Raw genomic sequence first — 16020 nt, 5'->3', positions numbered from 1 at the left:
TCATTTGGTAGTTGAAAAAGCATTGTTTTACTTTGGGAAAATTGAGACTTAGAGAAAGGATTAGATTTTTGCCAAGTTCATGACCATTTTCCATATTGTCTTTTTGTCCTTAGTGATGAGCACAGTGCCTTGCACAGAGTAGATCTTTAATAACTGGAGTGTGTGGGATGCTCCAATCAATTAAAGGGCACACATTTCTCAAATCCCAGTTTGTTCCTCTTTAGCAAAACATGGTGGTTCTTGTGCAAGACAAGAAGAGGACCTTTAATGACTTTGGGTGGTCAGCAGTGGCATGGTTTCTTCCCAGGAGAATGTAAGCTTTTAATAAGAAAGAATTCGTTTCTTTCCTTTTTCTTTTTTTGGCTTTGAATACCCTGCCTTGAATAAGAACGTAATGTCTCTTGAATAAAATTGCCAGATTCAACTATTGGGGGAAAAGGCATAAATCAATAGTGAAGAAATCACCTGTAATTTCTGTGTTTTTCAGGTGAAGGCAGCCAAAGTGTTACATGCCATTTAAGATGGAGGCAGTGTGAGTCAGAGGAAAGACTCTGGATTCAGAAGACTTTAAAGTGCTTTCTACCTCTGATGCTTGTTATCTGTGTAACCTTGGGTGAGATATTTAGTCTCACTAGACCTTAGTTTCTACAAGTAAAAAATAAAAGAGCTGTACTAGCTGGCCTTTGTAGCTCCAACTCTATGAATCTATGACCATTTGAGTAGTCAGGATATCTATACTCTGAGCATTATTTTACAAAATGGCGCTGAGAAAGAGTTTCATCATATTCAACATATTAACTCCTATTGGAAGCTGCTTTATAAACTCCACTAGAGCAAGCACCTGATCCATATTTGATCATTAGTATCACCTTATGATTAAACACAGCATGATGCAAGCATTGGGACTAGGGGTAGGTTTCAAGGGACCTCCTCCCTGAGTGCCGATGATACTATTTAGACCTCTGATGCAAACTCTTGGAAGGCTTTAGAGCCTCCAGGAAGGAGCTGAGGTTCCATGGGGTTCAATGAAGATGTGAGCATTAATTATTCACTTCTTGATGGTTTTGTTAGTATAGAAAGAGAAACATATCCAATTTGAAGAGATCAGGTATGTTGTCAGGATCTCTTTCAATGAGGTGATTCAGAAGATCACCTCCTTGAGCTACATCTAAGTAACAGAACTTATTTACTAGATTGGAACTTACATAAATGAAAGGCATAAGTAACTAGTTTTTATTCATTATTTGTTGTTGTTTTTCATTGTTTTGGTCAGTCCCTATTTTTCTTCTCTCCCTCCCTCTTTGTCAGGTTTCTTTCTTGGTTCCTTGATCAAAGTTCTCATGATGAAATAATGATTTTTTTTAGCCTCAGAAAGGAGAAATTCATATGTCAACAAGGTACCATATTTATTTGGCTCCCACTTTCCTTTTCCTTTCCTAGAGTTTCTTTTCCACTCAAAGGGGTATTTTAACTATTACTTCTACCTAACCTTAGATGTTCTGCCTCTGTACCTTTGGAAAGTGGTCCCCTACAGTTGGAAGACAATCCTTTCTTTTCTCTGCTACATATAATTCTGTGCTTCCTTCCAATCACATCTCAGGCGCCACCTTCTATATGAGGCCTTTTCTATCTCTTCAGTTATGAAGACTCTCTCTCTCTCTCTCTCTCTGGAAACTATTTCTTATAGACTTTGTATTTATTTTTTTGTTTACATGTAGTATACCATCCCATTACAGTCTTGTAATACTCTCCCACCCCACACCTAGCATGGTAAGTGTTTAATAAATGTTTGTTGGATTGATTTCTTTTGATTTCAGAATTATGCAAGATGAGTCACTTTTTGTGATTAACACTGCTACCCAATGGAAATTGAAAAATTAAAGAATAATTGAATTAAAAATCCAAAGGATTTCAGCAAGGAGAGAGATCTTAGAGTACACAGTAAGCACTTAATACTTTTTCATTCATTCCTTCATTCAGATTTTCACATATTTTCATATATTCAAAATCAATGCACTATTTAAATGCTCTACTATAGGCAGGAGCCTATGTGTATTTTCCACTTTGCAAGGGCTTGAGCAATAACAAGGGTTGTAGGAACCCAAAGGGAGATTCTAGAGGCATTTATAACTTATTGAGCCTTGTTGTGTGAACAGTGGGTGATCAATAAACATTGATTGTCACTGAGTCATGAATAAGTAAATACTTTTATGTTTCTTTTTCTGATGTTTTTATAGGTATTGATCTTTACCATATTTGCCTTTGCTCTGGAAATCAGCCTATATCATAACAGAACAATTTCTTGGTTCACTATCACTACATTGTCTGCTTCCAATTACTATTTGCTTAAGTCATACCCATCCTAATAGAACTTTAAATGATAATCTTTCATTATATCCATAGCATAGATGTGTCTTAATATATAAAACAATATACTAAGAGAGTTAATCATTCTTATCTTTACCTTCTTCAAATAATGATATTTCTCAGGTTCCCTTGTTCATTCATTTAAAGTTGTAGTAATCTGTCTAAATAGGAAATCTTTCTTTAAGAAAAACCAAATTGCTTCTGCTGTCATCTTAGGACAGGTACACTTATTAAATCTGCAATGGAAATGGAGAGAAAGTAATTGCTTTCATTACTATTACTTGTTATATCCTTACAACTGTAGTTGAAAAACGTTGTTGGGGGCAGCTAGGTAGTACAGTGGATAAAGCACCAGCCCTGGATCCAGGAGGACCTGAGTTCAAATCTGGCCTCAGACACTTGATATTTACTAGCTGTATGACCCTGGGCAAGTCACTTAACCCTCATTGCCCCACAAAAAAAAAAAAAGAAAGAAAGAAAAAGGTTGTCAATTAAAATATATATATATATATATATATATATATCGGGGGCAGCTAGATGGTGCAGTGGATAGAGCAACGGCCCTGGAGTCAGGAGTACCTGAGTTCAAATCCACTTACTAGCTGTGTGACCCTGGGCAAGTCACTTAACCCCTATTGCCTCACTAAAAAAAAAAAATCTCTCCAGTAGTATGTGTAGGGAGGGAAAGAAAGGAAAACTTGCACGTTTTCATTTTTCTGGCATAGGGAGAGTGAACAGTAGTGCTCTGATTTCCCCACTTCTTTATATATAAGGAAAAGATGCTATAACATCCTGTTCCTTTAAATTTAAAGCCCAATCATTGTATCTTTGGGAGGTGTCCATCCCAGAATTATGTGTGATTTCTTGAGTTACTCTCTTGGAGCCAAAACTTGAATGATCACTAACAGCACAATTTCCCTATAGCCAAAGGAAACTGAGCAAAGTGAATGACAGGGGTTCTATGAGCTTCCACTAGGTGTCAGGGAGTGAAGAGTATTGCGGGAAGTGGCTAAATGGTAACAGAAGCCATAATATTAGGGATAGAATTAAAAGAGTTTGGGATGGGGTAATCTGGTCCCTCTAATGCTTAAGACAATTGGCAGCTCTAGAAACTCCTGCTATCCCCAGCTCAGAAAATCTTTCTTATGGGCAGTATATTAGGGATTGGAAATGGGGGTAGGACACTTGACCAGATGCTTTAGCCTTAAAGTAGGTAATTGGGTTGGGGGCACCAATCTCTTGGGCTCAGATTCAAGTGGTTGATGAGAACACTCTCTTTTTCTCACTCACTCACTCATGCACTCTCTCTGACTGTCTATCTCTCATGCCTTTCTTTGTGTCTCTTTCTCCCCTCTCCCCTTTCTGTCTTTTTCTTTAAATTATAATGACGGGGGGGGGGGAATCACCTGGTGACCAATTCCCTGTTTTTGGATCTTAGAGGGCAGACACAGTTGGTGTGCTACTACTCAAAGTTTTTATGACTCAGTAGAACCAGGCAGAGCAGTTGTCAGTATTAGAGTTATTGAAGACTGGTTGAGATGTGGAAAGCAATTGTGTTCCTGCTGGGAAAAATGTAAGCCATGCTTGATTTGGGAGTCTTGTGAATCAGTAATACCTGTATCTTGCTTAGTGGTAAGGTAAATTAGACTATAGAAGTAGAGTATACTAGAAGTAGTCTGTCTCTTACTGAGTTTTCATAATTCAAGAGAAAACACTAGCAGGAAGGTTGTTATAAGAGGAAACTATTCCACTGACCTGATATGCAAGGGGTCATTCAGCTTGGACAGATAATTGTGGACAGGGATCATGGAATCATAGCATGTGGAGCTGGAAGGAAACTTACAACTAATTAAGTCCAAACCCCTTATTTACAGATGATGAAACTAATGTGCAAAGTAGGAAGTGAGTGAGTGAGTTGCAAAGTCAATATAAATCTAGGTGCTGTGGATTCTCATTCAGTAATGTTTCTCCTACAAAATATTTTTCTTGAATCGATAGAAGTTTGTGAGTTTCAGACAGAGAAGTTGCTGTGTTACTGAGGATAGTTAAGAAGGAATCCAGAAAGCAGTTAGTGGTACAAGTAGATTAATGATTATCTGGCTTATGTTTGTACCTTAAATTGTTGTGGTTTGTTCAGAATGAAAGACTGAGACCACCTTGAGATTTCAGGTCCTCATCCTGAAATAATATGTTTCCAAGAAGACACTTCCCTAGTGTAGATTTGCCTAATGCTTCTTTCCAGGATTCTAAGTGGCAGGGAGCAAGCTAGGGAAGCTTATGTATGTCTGTATGCACTATACATTCATGTCTTCTGGAAACACTTGGTTAACATCTTTGTGTCAGAGGCAAGATAGTATCATAGAAATAGACCTGGACCTGAAGTCAGGAAAGTAACAGGCACATATCCTGTCTTTGACACTTAGTTATGTGATTGTGAGCCAGGCTCTTCACTTTCCTGAGCCTCTGTTTCCTAATCTTTAAAATATGGATAACAACAGATTTATTACTTAGCTCCAGGGACGTGCTGGTAAATATTTAATAACTGGCACTGCAAAAAGGCTTGGCACACTTTTAAGCCTAAAATGTATTATCAATATTTCCTTTGTCGTTTTCTTTAAGTCTAGATGATAAACAAAATAATACATCAAGCCCTGATAAGTGTTTGCCAAGTTAGCAAGACCTGCTAACATTTCCCATACATCCCTTGTTTTGAGAACCTACCTCTTCACTGAATGGACATGTTTGAAGGACCCAGACGTTTTTACAGAGCAAGCCAAGAGCTTACTTGCCATGAATATTGAAGTTTAGTCTCCTGTTTACAGGCACAAAAAAAAGAATACCTTTTCAGGTAAAACTGAAATTTAAGATGATTTGAAAAGCTAGAAGAGAAAAAATCAGGCAGGTACAGTTTCTCCCCAAAACAAGGGACAAATGGAATAACAGGAGTGGTTGTTACATTGTGTAGAAGTGAACAATGGGAGAATTCCATGCCCTTGCTTATAGGAACTAATTTCTTTCAGATACAGAGAGAAGCCAAATCACATCCCTCTCCAAGGCTGGGTAAGAAAGGAGAAGAAGTAACATTAGAAGGGAGGATGCTGTTAGTCCTTTAATTAGAGAAGCTACTTAGAAGCATACGGATTCTCCTTAGAAGTATGTAGAAATAAAGAGTGCCTAGGAATGCTCACAGAGGAATAAGGGAAGTGACTATTGCCCAAGAATAAATAAGTTGGCCACAAACTTAATTCATTTAGGCAGTTTTTGTATTTTGAAGAGTGAGTCAGACCTAGATAGGATGCTAGGGTTCAGAACGGTTAGTTACATGGATTATTTCCTTGGAAGTTTTCCTGGTGTGACTGTCTCTTTCTTCTTTCTTTTATGTATTGATTGATGTAAAGAGAAGTTATGTGTTTTATGTTTTTCTGCTCTGGCTGTTTTCTGTATTTTAATTGTGTATTTGTCACCTTATCTAGTGTTGAGGGATGTGATGGGCAATTTTTTTTTAATGATTGAGTCTGGGATTAGAAGGCCATTCAGATACTGTCAAGTTTCCATATTTGATACGTGAAATGGAGATTATTCTGAGACTCCTTCCCTGAAGGGTGTGCCTGAGAGCCCCAGACAAACAAACGTCTTCACAAAATGTTAGCACTAGAAGAAAGCATGTAGTCCAAACCCATTATTTTACGGGCAAAGAAAGTGAGGACCAGAGGCAATCAATGGAAAAGCTAGTACTCAAATCCAGGTCCTCTGACTTCAAATTCTATGGAATCCATTGTACTATTTTGAATATATATGCGTGTGTATAATACATAGACATATTGAAGTTTTAAAATTTCTTCAACTGATTATTGGTATTGTCTTTGAAAAGGAGCAATAGGAAGCTAAAATAATGGGTTACCTTAGCAGATCCTGAATTATACATTCAAGGGTCCTTACCATTTCAGAGCAAAGAACTACCTCTCATCAATTTTTGTGGCTTCTGTTTGGGAGAAGAAGATTCTGTGACTGTTACATTCCTTGAGCACAGTTGAATGTTATGCAGGCAGAACAAGACTTCTCAGTGGAAGGGTATCTCCCTGCTTTTTGTGTCCCCATTTGTACTAGGAATCAAAGAAACCAGAAGGAGAGTTAGAGCAAAGATTGCGACAGGGACAAGTGAGTTGCCACTCTATCAGGTAAGACTTCGAATATTATTGCTTGGGAACTTTTCAACTAGCATAATCTCCAGTCAAATGGCTCTAGCATGTCTACAAATCAGCCTATACTGTTAGGCCAAATGCCTACTTTCTGGGTGCTCAGGACATTGCTGTTCCCTCATGCCTACTCATAGCCTTCTGAAGAAGTGTCGGTATTAAAGGTGACCCCATCCAAGAAGCAGGTTCCTCCTTTATCTTTTTCTGGGTTTATCTGTTAAGACTAGGCTCAGAGCATTTTCACTTCTGTGTGAGGTCAGTGCCCATATCTTTCATTGTAAATTTTCTCTGATTATCTCCTAAGGCCTCTCATCACTTTTCTATCCTGAAAAAATTGAGGAAGAGGTGGCAATAGAGGGAATTTAGTATCTAGACTTATTTATTTACTGTGTGTGTTTTTAATGTCCTTTCTAAAGGAACACATCTGATGTCTATGGAGCTAAGGAACCACACTGTTGTGACTGAGTTCATCTTGCTTGGTATCCCTCACACAGAAGGGCAGGAACAAGTGCTCTTTATTGTCTTCTTGATCTTCTACCTTTGCACCCTGCTGGGAAATCTTCTCATCCTTGTGGCTGTGACATCTGATTCCCGTCTGCATACTCCTATGTATTTCTTCTTGTGCAACTTATCTGTACTAGACATTGGCTTCTCCTCAGTAAGTACCCCCAAGATGCTGGCAATCCTGTTGGTGAAGAATCAGGTCATTTCCCTGGGTGGTTGTATGTCCCAGGTCTTCTTCTATCACTTCCTGGGCAGTACTGAGTGTCTGCTTTATACTGTGATGGCCTATGACCGATTTGCTGCCATCTGCCACCCACTGCGTTATACCATCATCATGAACCGCCGGGTTTGTGCAGTCCTAGCTGCTGGGACCTGGTTCACCAGCTCCTTCCATGCCACTATTCTTACCACACTAACCTTCCAGCTGCCCTACTGTGGTTCCAATGTGGTAGACTACTTCTTCTGTGATATCTTTCCTGTGGTCAAGTTGGCCTGTGGCAACACCATCATCATTGAGACAGTGAGCTTTACCAATATTGGTCTTGTGCCCATGACCTGCTTCCTGCTCATCTTGGCCTCCTACATCCGCATTGTCATTGCTATTCTGAAGATGCACTCAGCTGAGGGCCGCCGCAAGGCAGCATCCACTTGTGTATCTCATCTCTCTGTTGTCACACTGTTTTTTGGGCCCTGTGCCCTCATCTATACCCAGCCATCTCTGAGTGAAGTGCTAGTGACTCCTGTTCAGATTTTTGGCAACGTTGTCACTCCCATGCTTAATCCCACAATCTATACTCTTAGGAACAAGGATGTCAAGGGAGCACTGAAGAAGCTGGCTGGGGGACAGGTCCCATCAGAAGGGGGTCACTAGTTGATGTACAACTTGATTTGTCTTTCTTCTTCCCTATGAGTTTAAAATGAAAACTAAAATTAAGCGTAGCTCTATTAAATATTAGGCTTCTATATCAAAGACAATTAGTAGTTATTCCTCACAATCTTAAACTTTGATAGTCTCCACATTCTCATTAAAGGTCTTACTGGATCTGAAAACCCCCTAACCAGTGTTGGCAATTGCTAATAATAATTATTATTATTAATAAAAACAATTGTCTTTTTCATAGTATTTTAACATTTGAAAAACATTTTATTCACATAAATTGTCATTTGAGGCTCACATGACTTTGAATTACACTAGGCGAAGCAGGGTGTTGTCTCAGAAATAAGAAGTTATCAATGGCTGAATAGGGCAGCAGTGCTAAGGAATACTGCCCTCAAACAACCATACAAATAGAAGTAGGACAACTTTTATAACAGTAAAGTCATAGAATCACAGAATTGAAAAAACATCAAAAGCCATTTCATCCCATCCAGTACATGAATATACCTAACAATGATTATCTCCATCGAAGACCTTCAGTGATAGTAAACTCTTGTGTGAGGAAACCCATTCCATTTCTAGATCATTCTAAAAGTTGATTAAAATTTCCTTATATTCAGCTAAAATTGGCTTCTGTAACATGTACTAATTAGTCCTAGGGTCGTTATAAATAAACTTCATAAAAAGCCTATAAGTCATGGATTGAAAGGCTAATTGTATTTGCAAAAGACTATACATGATGTTTTCCTTGAGTTGGTTGATGCCACCATGCCTCTCTCTCTCTATGGCCATCAATCTTTCACCCTGCTCTCAAGTATCAGAATTTAATCTCAAACTCAGAAGTCTCCTCTCTCATGTTCTGTCCAGCAACCAATAAACAAGGATTTACTATGTTCCAGACACTGTGCTAAGCTCTGGAAATGCAAAAAAAAAAAAAATAGTTTATGTCACTGAGGAGCTTATTATAATGGCAGAAACAAAATAAACAAAATGCAAATAATTATGTACATAAAAGATTTATAGACATAAACATATGCATATCTATATCTATATTTTTTGTATTACAAAGAAGAAAATCTCAGAAGGAAGGTACTAACAGTGGAGGGGACTAGAATAGATCTTTTGTAGATAGTGGGTTTGATTTGAGTTTTGAAGGAAGTCAGGAAAACTCAGAAGAAAAGGTGAGGAGGAAGAATAATCCAGGAATGGGGAACAACTATTTGGAAAGCAAAAAGTTGGCAAATGGTGTGTTCTATGCCAGGAACAGTGAGAACGACAGTGTACCTGGATCATAGTGTTATGGAGGGATATAAAGGGTAAGAACAATGAAAAGGTAGGAAAAAAGAGCACAGGTTGCAAAGAGTTTTATATCCCAAATAAATCATTTAATATTTGATTCTGGAAGTAATAGGGAGACACTAGAGTTTGAGTGGGAGGGGGTAACTTGATCAGACTTGCTCTTTAGCAAAAATCACTTTGGAAGCTGAGAAGATAGCCTGAAGTGCACAGAAACTTGAGGCAGAGAGACCAACCAGAAAGCTCTTGCAATATTCCTGATATGCTATGATGAAAACTTGCACCAGGATGGTGGCTTTGTGACTGGAGAGAAGGTAATGAAATAGGAACAATGAATCGAATGTTAATATGACAAGTCTTGATATGTCAGAAAAGTACAAGTGAGGAGCCAAAGATGGCACCAGGATTGAGAGCCTGGGTGACCAGGAAAATGGTTATACATAGGAATATGGACGTTTGAAAGAGAAAAGGGTTTATGAGGGAAAATAGTAAATTCTGTTTTGGTCATATTTGGGATGTCTGTGGAACATCCAGTTTGTCCAAAAGGTAGTTGGTAATGTGGGACTAGAACTCAGGGAAGAGACTAGATTCGGCCATCATTTGCAGAAAGATATTAGGAGATGGGGCAGCTAGGTGGCGCAGAGGACAAAGCATTGGCCCTGGATTCAGGAGGACCTGAATTCAAATCCAGCCTCAGACACTTGACACTTACCAGCTGTGTGACCCTGGGCAAGTCACTTAACTCTCATTGCCCAGCAAAAAAAATAAATAAAGGGGCAGCTAGGTGGGAAAACAAGCTAACCCATAGCCAAGTACATACACAGCCAGTTCTGACCCCCATTCACCCCAGAATGCCTTTGGCCACTACTTCTGGCAGGATTTTCAGTCAAAGATTCTAGGTGAGGAAAACAAAGATGATGATACAACACTAGCCGAGTACCAGGTTATAACCAGTCCTCCCAAAAAGCAGGCTACTAATCACCTATATGTACTTTTACCCTGAGAAGACCAGCAGGTCAATAGTGATGAGATCAGTATTGATGATGACTAAGTAGAGGCTTAGCTAGATTTCTAAGACTGCCACTGGGATCCAACCAGGGTGAGATAGCTTATAGGCCCTGGAGTTTGGGGGAGAACTTGCTCTATACTCCTAGTGCTAGGACAGCAACCAGAATATATGTGGTGGAAACTGTGATTGGAATGTCAAAATCTGGGTCACTAATGTCAAACCTTGAAGTCAATGGTATATCTTGCTGGTACTATACCTCCCAATCCTAATGCAGAGAGTGAAACACCAGGAGACTCAGTTCATTTCCTACATACAAAGCAAAGTAATATGCACTGCAAAATAATTCTTAAGCTTGATGATGGGAAGGAAGATGTCCATGGTATCAAATAACCCCGCCTCTCACCCCAGGCTGCTTCCTGGACCAGGCAACCACCCACCCAATCACCAAAGGGTCAGGGAGAGACACCTATTTAACTAAATGTCAAGCATATTGGCCACAATATATCAGAAAAAAATGTTAGTGAAAGAAAAAGGAAACAATGGACAAGTAATCTTTTAGCACCTCAGAAATCTTCAGCATCAATGTCCAAATTGTAGCATATGAAAATAATGGATTCTATCGCTGTTTTATAGGAAATAACAACTGTGAAGAATTCAGAATAGTATTTAGAATACTAGGAGGAAGGTAGGTGGTGCAGTGGATAAAACACCAGCCCCGGATTCAGGACCACCTGAGTTCAAATCCAGCCTCCTGACACTTGACACTTACTAGCTGTGTGACCCTGAACAAGTCACTTAACCCTCATTGTCCTGCAAAACAAACAAACAAACAACAACAACAAAACAAAATTAAATTAAATTAAATTAAAAATTAGAATACTCCTGTGGACTTACATAGAGAGAAATAAGCAGAACCAGGGAAACAATATTCACAGTGACTATTATAATGGAAATGTATCAATGGACAGTGGATCTAAGTAGTCTTCACAGACAACCTGAGACAATATATAATCCCCAAGATTAACCTGCACAAAGCAATTTGAGTAGAGTCTGGGTAAATAAAGTATTCAAATGAGTTATATACCCATGTAGGCAAATGTTAAGAGAATTCTCAGTCCAACCACCAGAGGTTAAAACAACTAACCCTGAAAAGCAATGCCTCCTGTCTCTTTAAGAGGTTGAAAATCTCTCCAAAAACCTATATTTGCCATCATCATTATCAACACAGAGTTTTACGTGGCTGCCAGGGCTTGCCTGAGTTGTCAGGAGGTTGCAGAGAGGTTCAATAAAGAAGCAGGCATTGCAAGTGTGGAAATTTATTTTGATTTGGGGACCCTACCTTTAGGCTGAGATTAGAAAGCCTTAGGCCCTCAGGGTCTCTTCTGTGTGGGAGGTGCTGGTGCCCCTCCCCCTCTGCTTCAGCTGAGTCAAAAAGTCCCATGGGCTGTACAAGATGCCAGGTCAGACAGCTGAGGAAAAAAAGCCCTCAGCTCCCTCCGACCTGAGCGGAGCTATCTGAAAGATCCTGGATAGCCTGTGCTATAGCACGTGAGGCTCGAACGCACCCCCCACCACCAGCCGCAGCCCTGGCTGGAGGATTAGCTTGGTCTTTGGGGGCACAGAAGGCCCCAAGATTTGAGTAGAGAAAAGAAAGATTATATATAGACCTGGGGGTTAGACTCAGGGGGACGGACGAGATGAGGCGAAGAGGTCAAGGGACGGCAGATGAGACGGCAAAGGTTGGAGAAGACAGACAGGGGGCTACAAGGATGCAGGAGAAGACAAGAAGGACTAGGAGCAGAGAAAAGAGAGGCCAAAGGGCAGACTGACGGAGCAGATAGACAGAAGATCGGTGAGAGAGAAACACAGGGGTTCAGCGGTGGCAGTAAGGAGAGGAAAGTTAGCAGCAAGGGGATTTACAAAGTGAAAGGGGCTCAGAGTTAGAATAAAAGACCTGAATGCCCTAAGGCAAGAGGCGGCTAAGGCCCTTATTGTATTAAAGAAGTTCCAAGTGCAGCAGGTGGGAAAGAGACACAGTGGAAAGAGATGCACCGCAATGCAGTCAGGTTGTACATTTTATTTCCCTGTATTCTTAATTTTAAATAGTATCTCATAAATAAACTCTGCTTTGATTATTTAGTTAAGAGGCTTCTTAATATTTTGCTTATCAATTCAGGAGCAGTGTGGTGGAACTTTATATAAACAGCCCGCATTAAATTAATAGCAGTCAGATAGCCAAATAGTCAACAGTCCCAGATTAAGTACCCCAGTCAGCTTTAGCCCCCAAAATTAGGCTAGTCATCAAAAATATTTTCATATTTGAATGGCAACTGCAGCAGGACTTGTGACTCAATTATAGTTTTTCTAAACCCATAATTTTTCATAAATCCAAAATTATATAATTTTTCCAGGTTAGATTAGCTAATTATTATTAATTATTTTTTTTTACACAAGCATTGGCAGCTTTTGGTTAAGACAGAGCCAGTGGTGAATTTCCCATAGGTTAGCTGGGAATTTGAGGACTTTCAGCTAACCACCTTTCTCAGGCAGTATGAGGCATATATATCACTTAAGCAGGGGGACAAAAATCTTTCAGAACCCTTGTCTCCCCTCTGCAACCGGGAGCTCCTTGAGAGCAGTGATTTGGTCCCCAACATTTTACACAGTCCTTTGACCAAAGTCAGTACTGAATAAATATGTCATTCCTTCAAAACAAAGAAGAAGGGGCAGCTAGGTGGTGCAGTGGATAGAGCACCAGCCCTGGAGTCAGGAGTACCTGAGTTCAAATCCGGCCTCAGACACTTAACACTTACTAGCTATGTGACCCTGGACAAGTCACTTAACCCCAATTGCCTCACTAAAAAAAAAGAAGAAGAAGAAGAAGAAAAAGAGATCCTGAAAATATGCCTGATTCTTCAAATTGAAAATATTTCTGTTTCTATACTCACACCACCATCAGAAAGTGATCGACTAATGCCCACATCTTCACTGGGCCCCATGGAACCACAGATTCTTCTTGGGGGCCCTAAAGCCTTCCAAGAGTTTGTATTAGAAGACTAAATTGTATCACTGGCACTCAGAAAGTAGATCCCTAGAAACCTACCCTGGGTCCTGTAAAGAATTAATTATTATTTGAGGTTTTTATAGCCCCATCTTTTGGCTAGAATTAAAAAAAAAAAACAGTGAGCTGACTGGCCTGGGGCTCAGGCACTGTGCCTCCACAATGGCATGGTGTTCCATCCACTGGTTGTAGCAGTCGCCATGATACTGGCACCTCATGTCATCACCACTCGCGGAAGCCAGCATGGGCCTGGCAAAATTATAATGACTGGAAGCCCAGTGAGGGCAGTCATGTGACAGTCAGGGCTGCCGGCCAATTAGCTTGGGGCTGTGTGTGGTTAGGCTGAGGTCTGCTGGGAAGGAGAAGGGAGGAGTTTCGCCATTCTAGCTTGAAGCTGGAAAGCAACAGGACGCAGCCATGTATTCTCAGCTGATCCCTGAGCAGCGCTGTTATTCAGGTTGTATCATTTCCCTTCCCCCATTTTTTTCCCTTTCCCTTAATTCTACTGATCTTGCTTGTATTTTTAAGTTCATTCTTGTTAATAAACCCTGTTCTGTTTTTGAGGGAGGCTGTTGGTCTCCCTCTTTACCCCAATATTGTGGTGAGCCACCTAGCTAACACTCCCCAATTAAAATTTGGCCCTTACAGTCCCAATGCTTGCATTATTCTTTGTTTAATCATTTAAGTGATACTAATGATGAAATATGAATCAGGTGCCTGCTCTAGTGGAGTTTATAAAGCAGCCTCCACCAGGAGTTAATCTGTCAAACATGATGAAACTCTTTCTCAGTGCCATTTTGTAAAATAATGCTTAGGGTGTAGTTATTTTGACTATTGAAAAGTTCACAGTTTCAGAGAACTGGTGTTGGTAAGGCCAACTATTACAACTCTTTCATTTTATATATGTAGAAACCAAGGCCTAGTGAGACTAAATATCTCACCCATGGTTACACAAATAGCAAGTATCAGAGATAAAAATTACTCTGAGGTCTTCTGAATCCAGAGTCAGTTCTCTTTCCTCTCAGTCACACTGCCTCCATCTGAAATATCATGTAACACTTTGGCTGTCTTCAGCTGAAAAGCACAGAAGTAACAGGTGATTTCTTCACTCTTGATTGATGCTGTGTCCACCAATAGTTGAATCTAGCAATTTTATTCAGCAAACATTAAATTCCTATTCTGTACAAAGGGCTATTCAAGGAAGGATATGCAAAGCCAAAATACAAGGAAAAGAAAAGAAACTGATCCTTTCTTATTAAAAGCTTTCTTGGGGCAGCTAGGTGGCACAGTGGATAGAGCACTGGCCCTGGAGTCAGGAGTACCTGGGTTCAAATCTGGCCTCAGAAACTTAACACTTAATAGCGGTGTGACTCTGGGCAAGTCACTTAACCCCAATTGCCTAACTAAAAAAAAAAAAAAGCTTTCTTAATAAAAGCTTTCATTCTACTGGGAAGAAACTACGCCATTGCTGGCCATCCAAAGTCATTAAAAAGTCCTCTTCTTGTCCTGTACAAGGAGAACAGTGCTTTGTTAAAGAGAAAGGAACTGGAATTTCAGGAACAAGTACTCTTTAGTTGGAGCAACCCACCCTGTCCAATATGTATTTATTAAAGAACTACTATGTGCAACATATTGTGCTGGTCACTAGAGATGCACAGACAATTTAAAAAATGATCATGACCTTTATAAAATCAAATCCTTTCTCAATTTCCCAAAAGTAAAACAATGTTTTATGAACTACAAACTGAAGAAAGTTGGGAAATTTATTAAAAATGGAATTTGTTGAAACAAGGAAAAAAATATTTACTATTCTTTAAGGGAAAAATAATGACCAGTGAATTATTTTGGTGTGGCTGCCAGGTATAATTTTATAGTTAATTCTTTGTGCATAGATATTATGTTTCTATGTCTGAACAGATGTGCTTAATATGAATATGTATTGGTGAGCTAGTCTCATTTCATACTTCTTTCAGATTGTCTATGATTAGAAATGTATAAGTTGTCCAAATTTCCATGATTTCCTGTTGTTGTTGTTTTTTTCAAATTATATGGTTAGGAGAACAAAAATTTTTGGCCTATCATTGTTACTCTGCATACAATGGGTGCTTAATAAATGTTTATGACTGAATGTTGTTATTGAATTCTCAGGTTTCAGTTCATATCATATGGTATTTAGTGATTATCAAATATATGCAAAGGATATATGGAGTGTTCCTGGAGGACTGACATCTCTTTCATAAGGGCTTGCTGAGCGCTTTTCAGTGCTGTTCCTACATCTCTGGTGTCCACCTATCACCAACCTCTCACCTGTAGCTCCAACAAGCTGTAGCATTTTCAATGGCCACACCCCAGTAAAACCATCTAGGAAAGTGGGCTAAATCAGGCTGAGGGTAACAGACCTCAAACTCATCATTGAGTTAAGGAGATATCTACCCCAAGCATGTGAAGAAATCCCCTACCCTGACAGAATAGGTGGATGAAAACTTTTGTTCCAATGGCCTTGAAGACAACTGAAGGAGGTACCGTGCAGCACTTTAAAGATTGCTCAGGCATCAGACACCAAGGTCTGATCCTCTGAATCCTGACCATCACCAGTCTTCTTGATTTTTTTCTTGCCACTAGACTTTGATGACTCTCTAAGAGAGAATGAGGCTGACAACTTTGCTTCACTTAAATACAATTCAGGCACAAGTCATCACCCCAGTGACGT

The 16020-nt window shown here is 39.7% G+C and overlaps 1 protein-coding gene across 1 annotated transcript; it reads left to right on the top strand.

Annotated features, from left to right (window-relative positions):
- The first annotated feature begins 6996 nt into the window (after positions 1 to 6996).
- LOC122747697 (olfactory receptor 958-like) lies at positions 6997 to 15665 on the top strand. Its single transcript, XM_043993581.1, has 2 exons — positions 6997 to 7902; positions 15624 to 15665. Exons 1-2 carry the CDS (start codon positions 6997 to 6999, stop codon positions 15663 to 15665), a joined length of 948 nt encoding a protein of 315 aa, XP_043849516.1.
- Positions 15666 to 16020: the final 355 nt, after the last annotated feature.

The sequence above is a fragment of the Dromiciops gliroides genome, chromosome 3, assembly GCF_019393635.1.
Source record: "Dromiciops gliroides isolate mDroGli1 chromosome 3, mDroGli1.pri, whole genome shotgun sequence".
NCBI lineage: Eukaryota > Metazoa > Chordata > Mammalia > Microbiotheria > Microbiotheriidae > Dromiciops > Dromiciops gliroides.
This window is presented reverse-complemented; position numbering and strand designations above follow the sequence as displayed.

What these genes read in the sequence shown, in the direction of transcription:
- LOC122747697 (XM_043993581.1), top strand. Translation starts at nt 6,997, where the DNA reads ATGGAGCTAAGGAACCACACTGTTGTGACTGAGTTCATCTTGCTTGGT. An exon ending in AGGGAGCACTGAAGAAGCTG is followed by an intron (nt 7,903 to 15,623) that starts GCTGGGGGACAG and finishes TCTCACCTGTAG; the next exon opens with CTCCAACAAGCTGTAGCATT.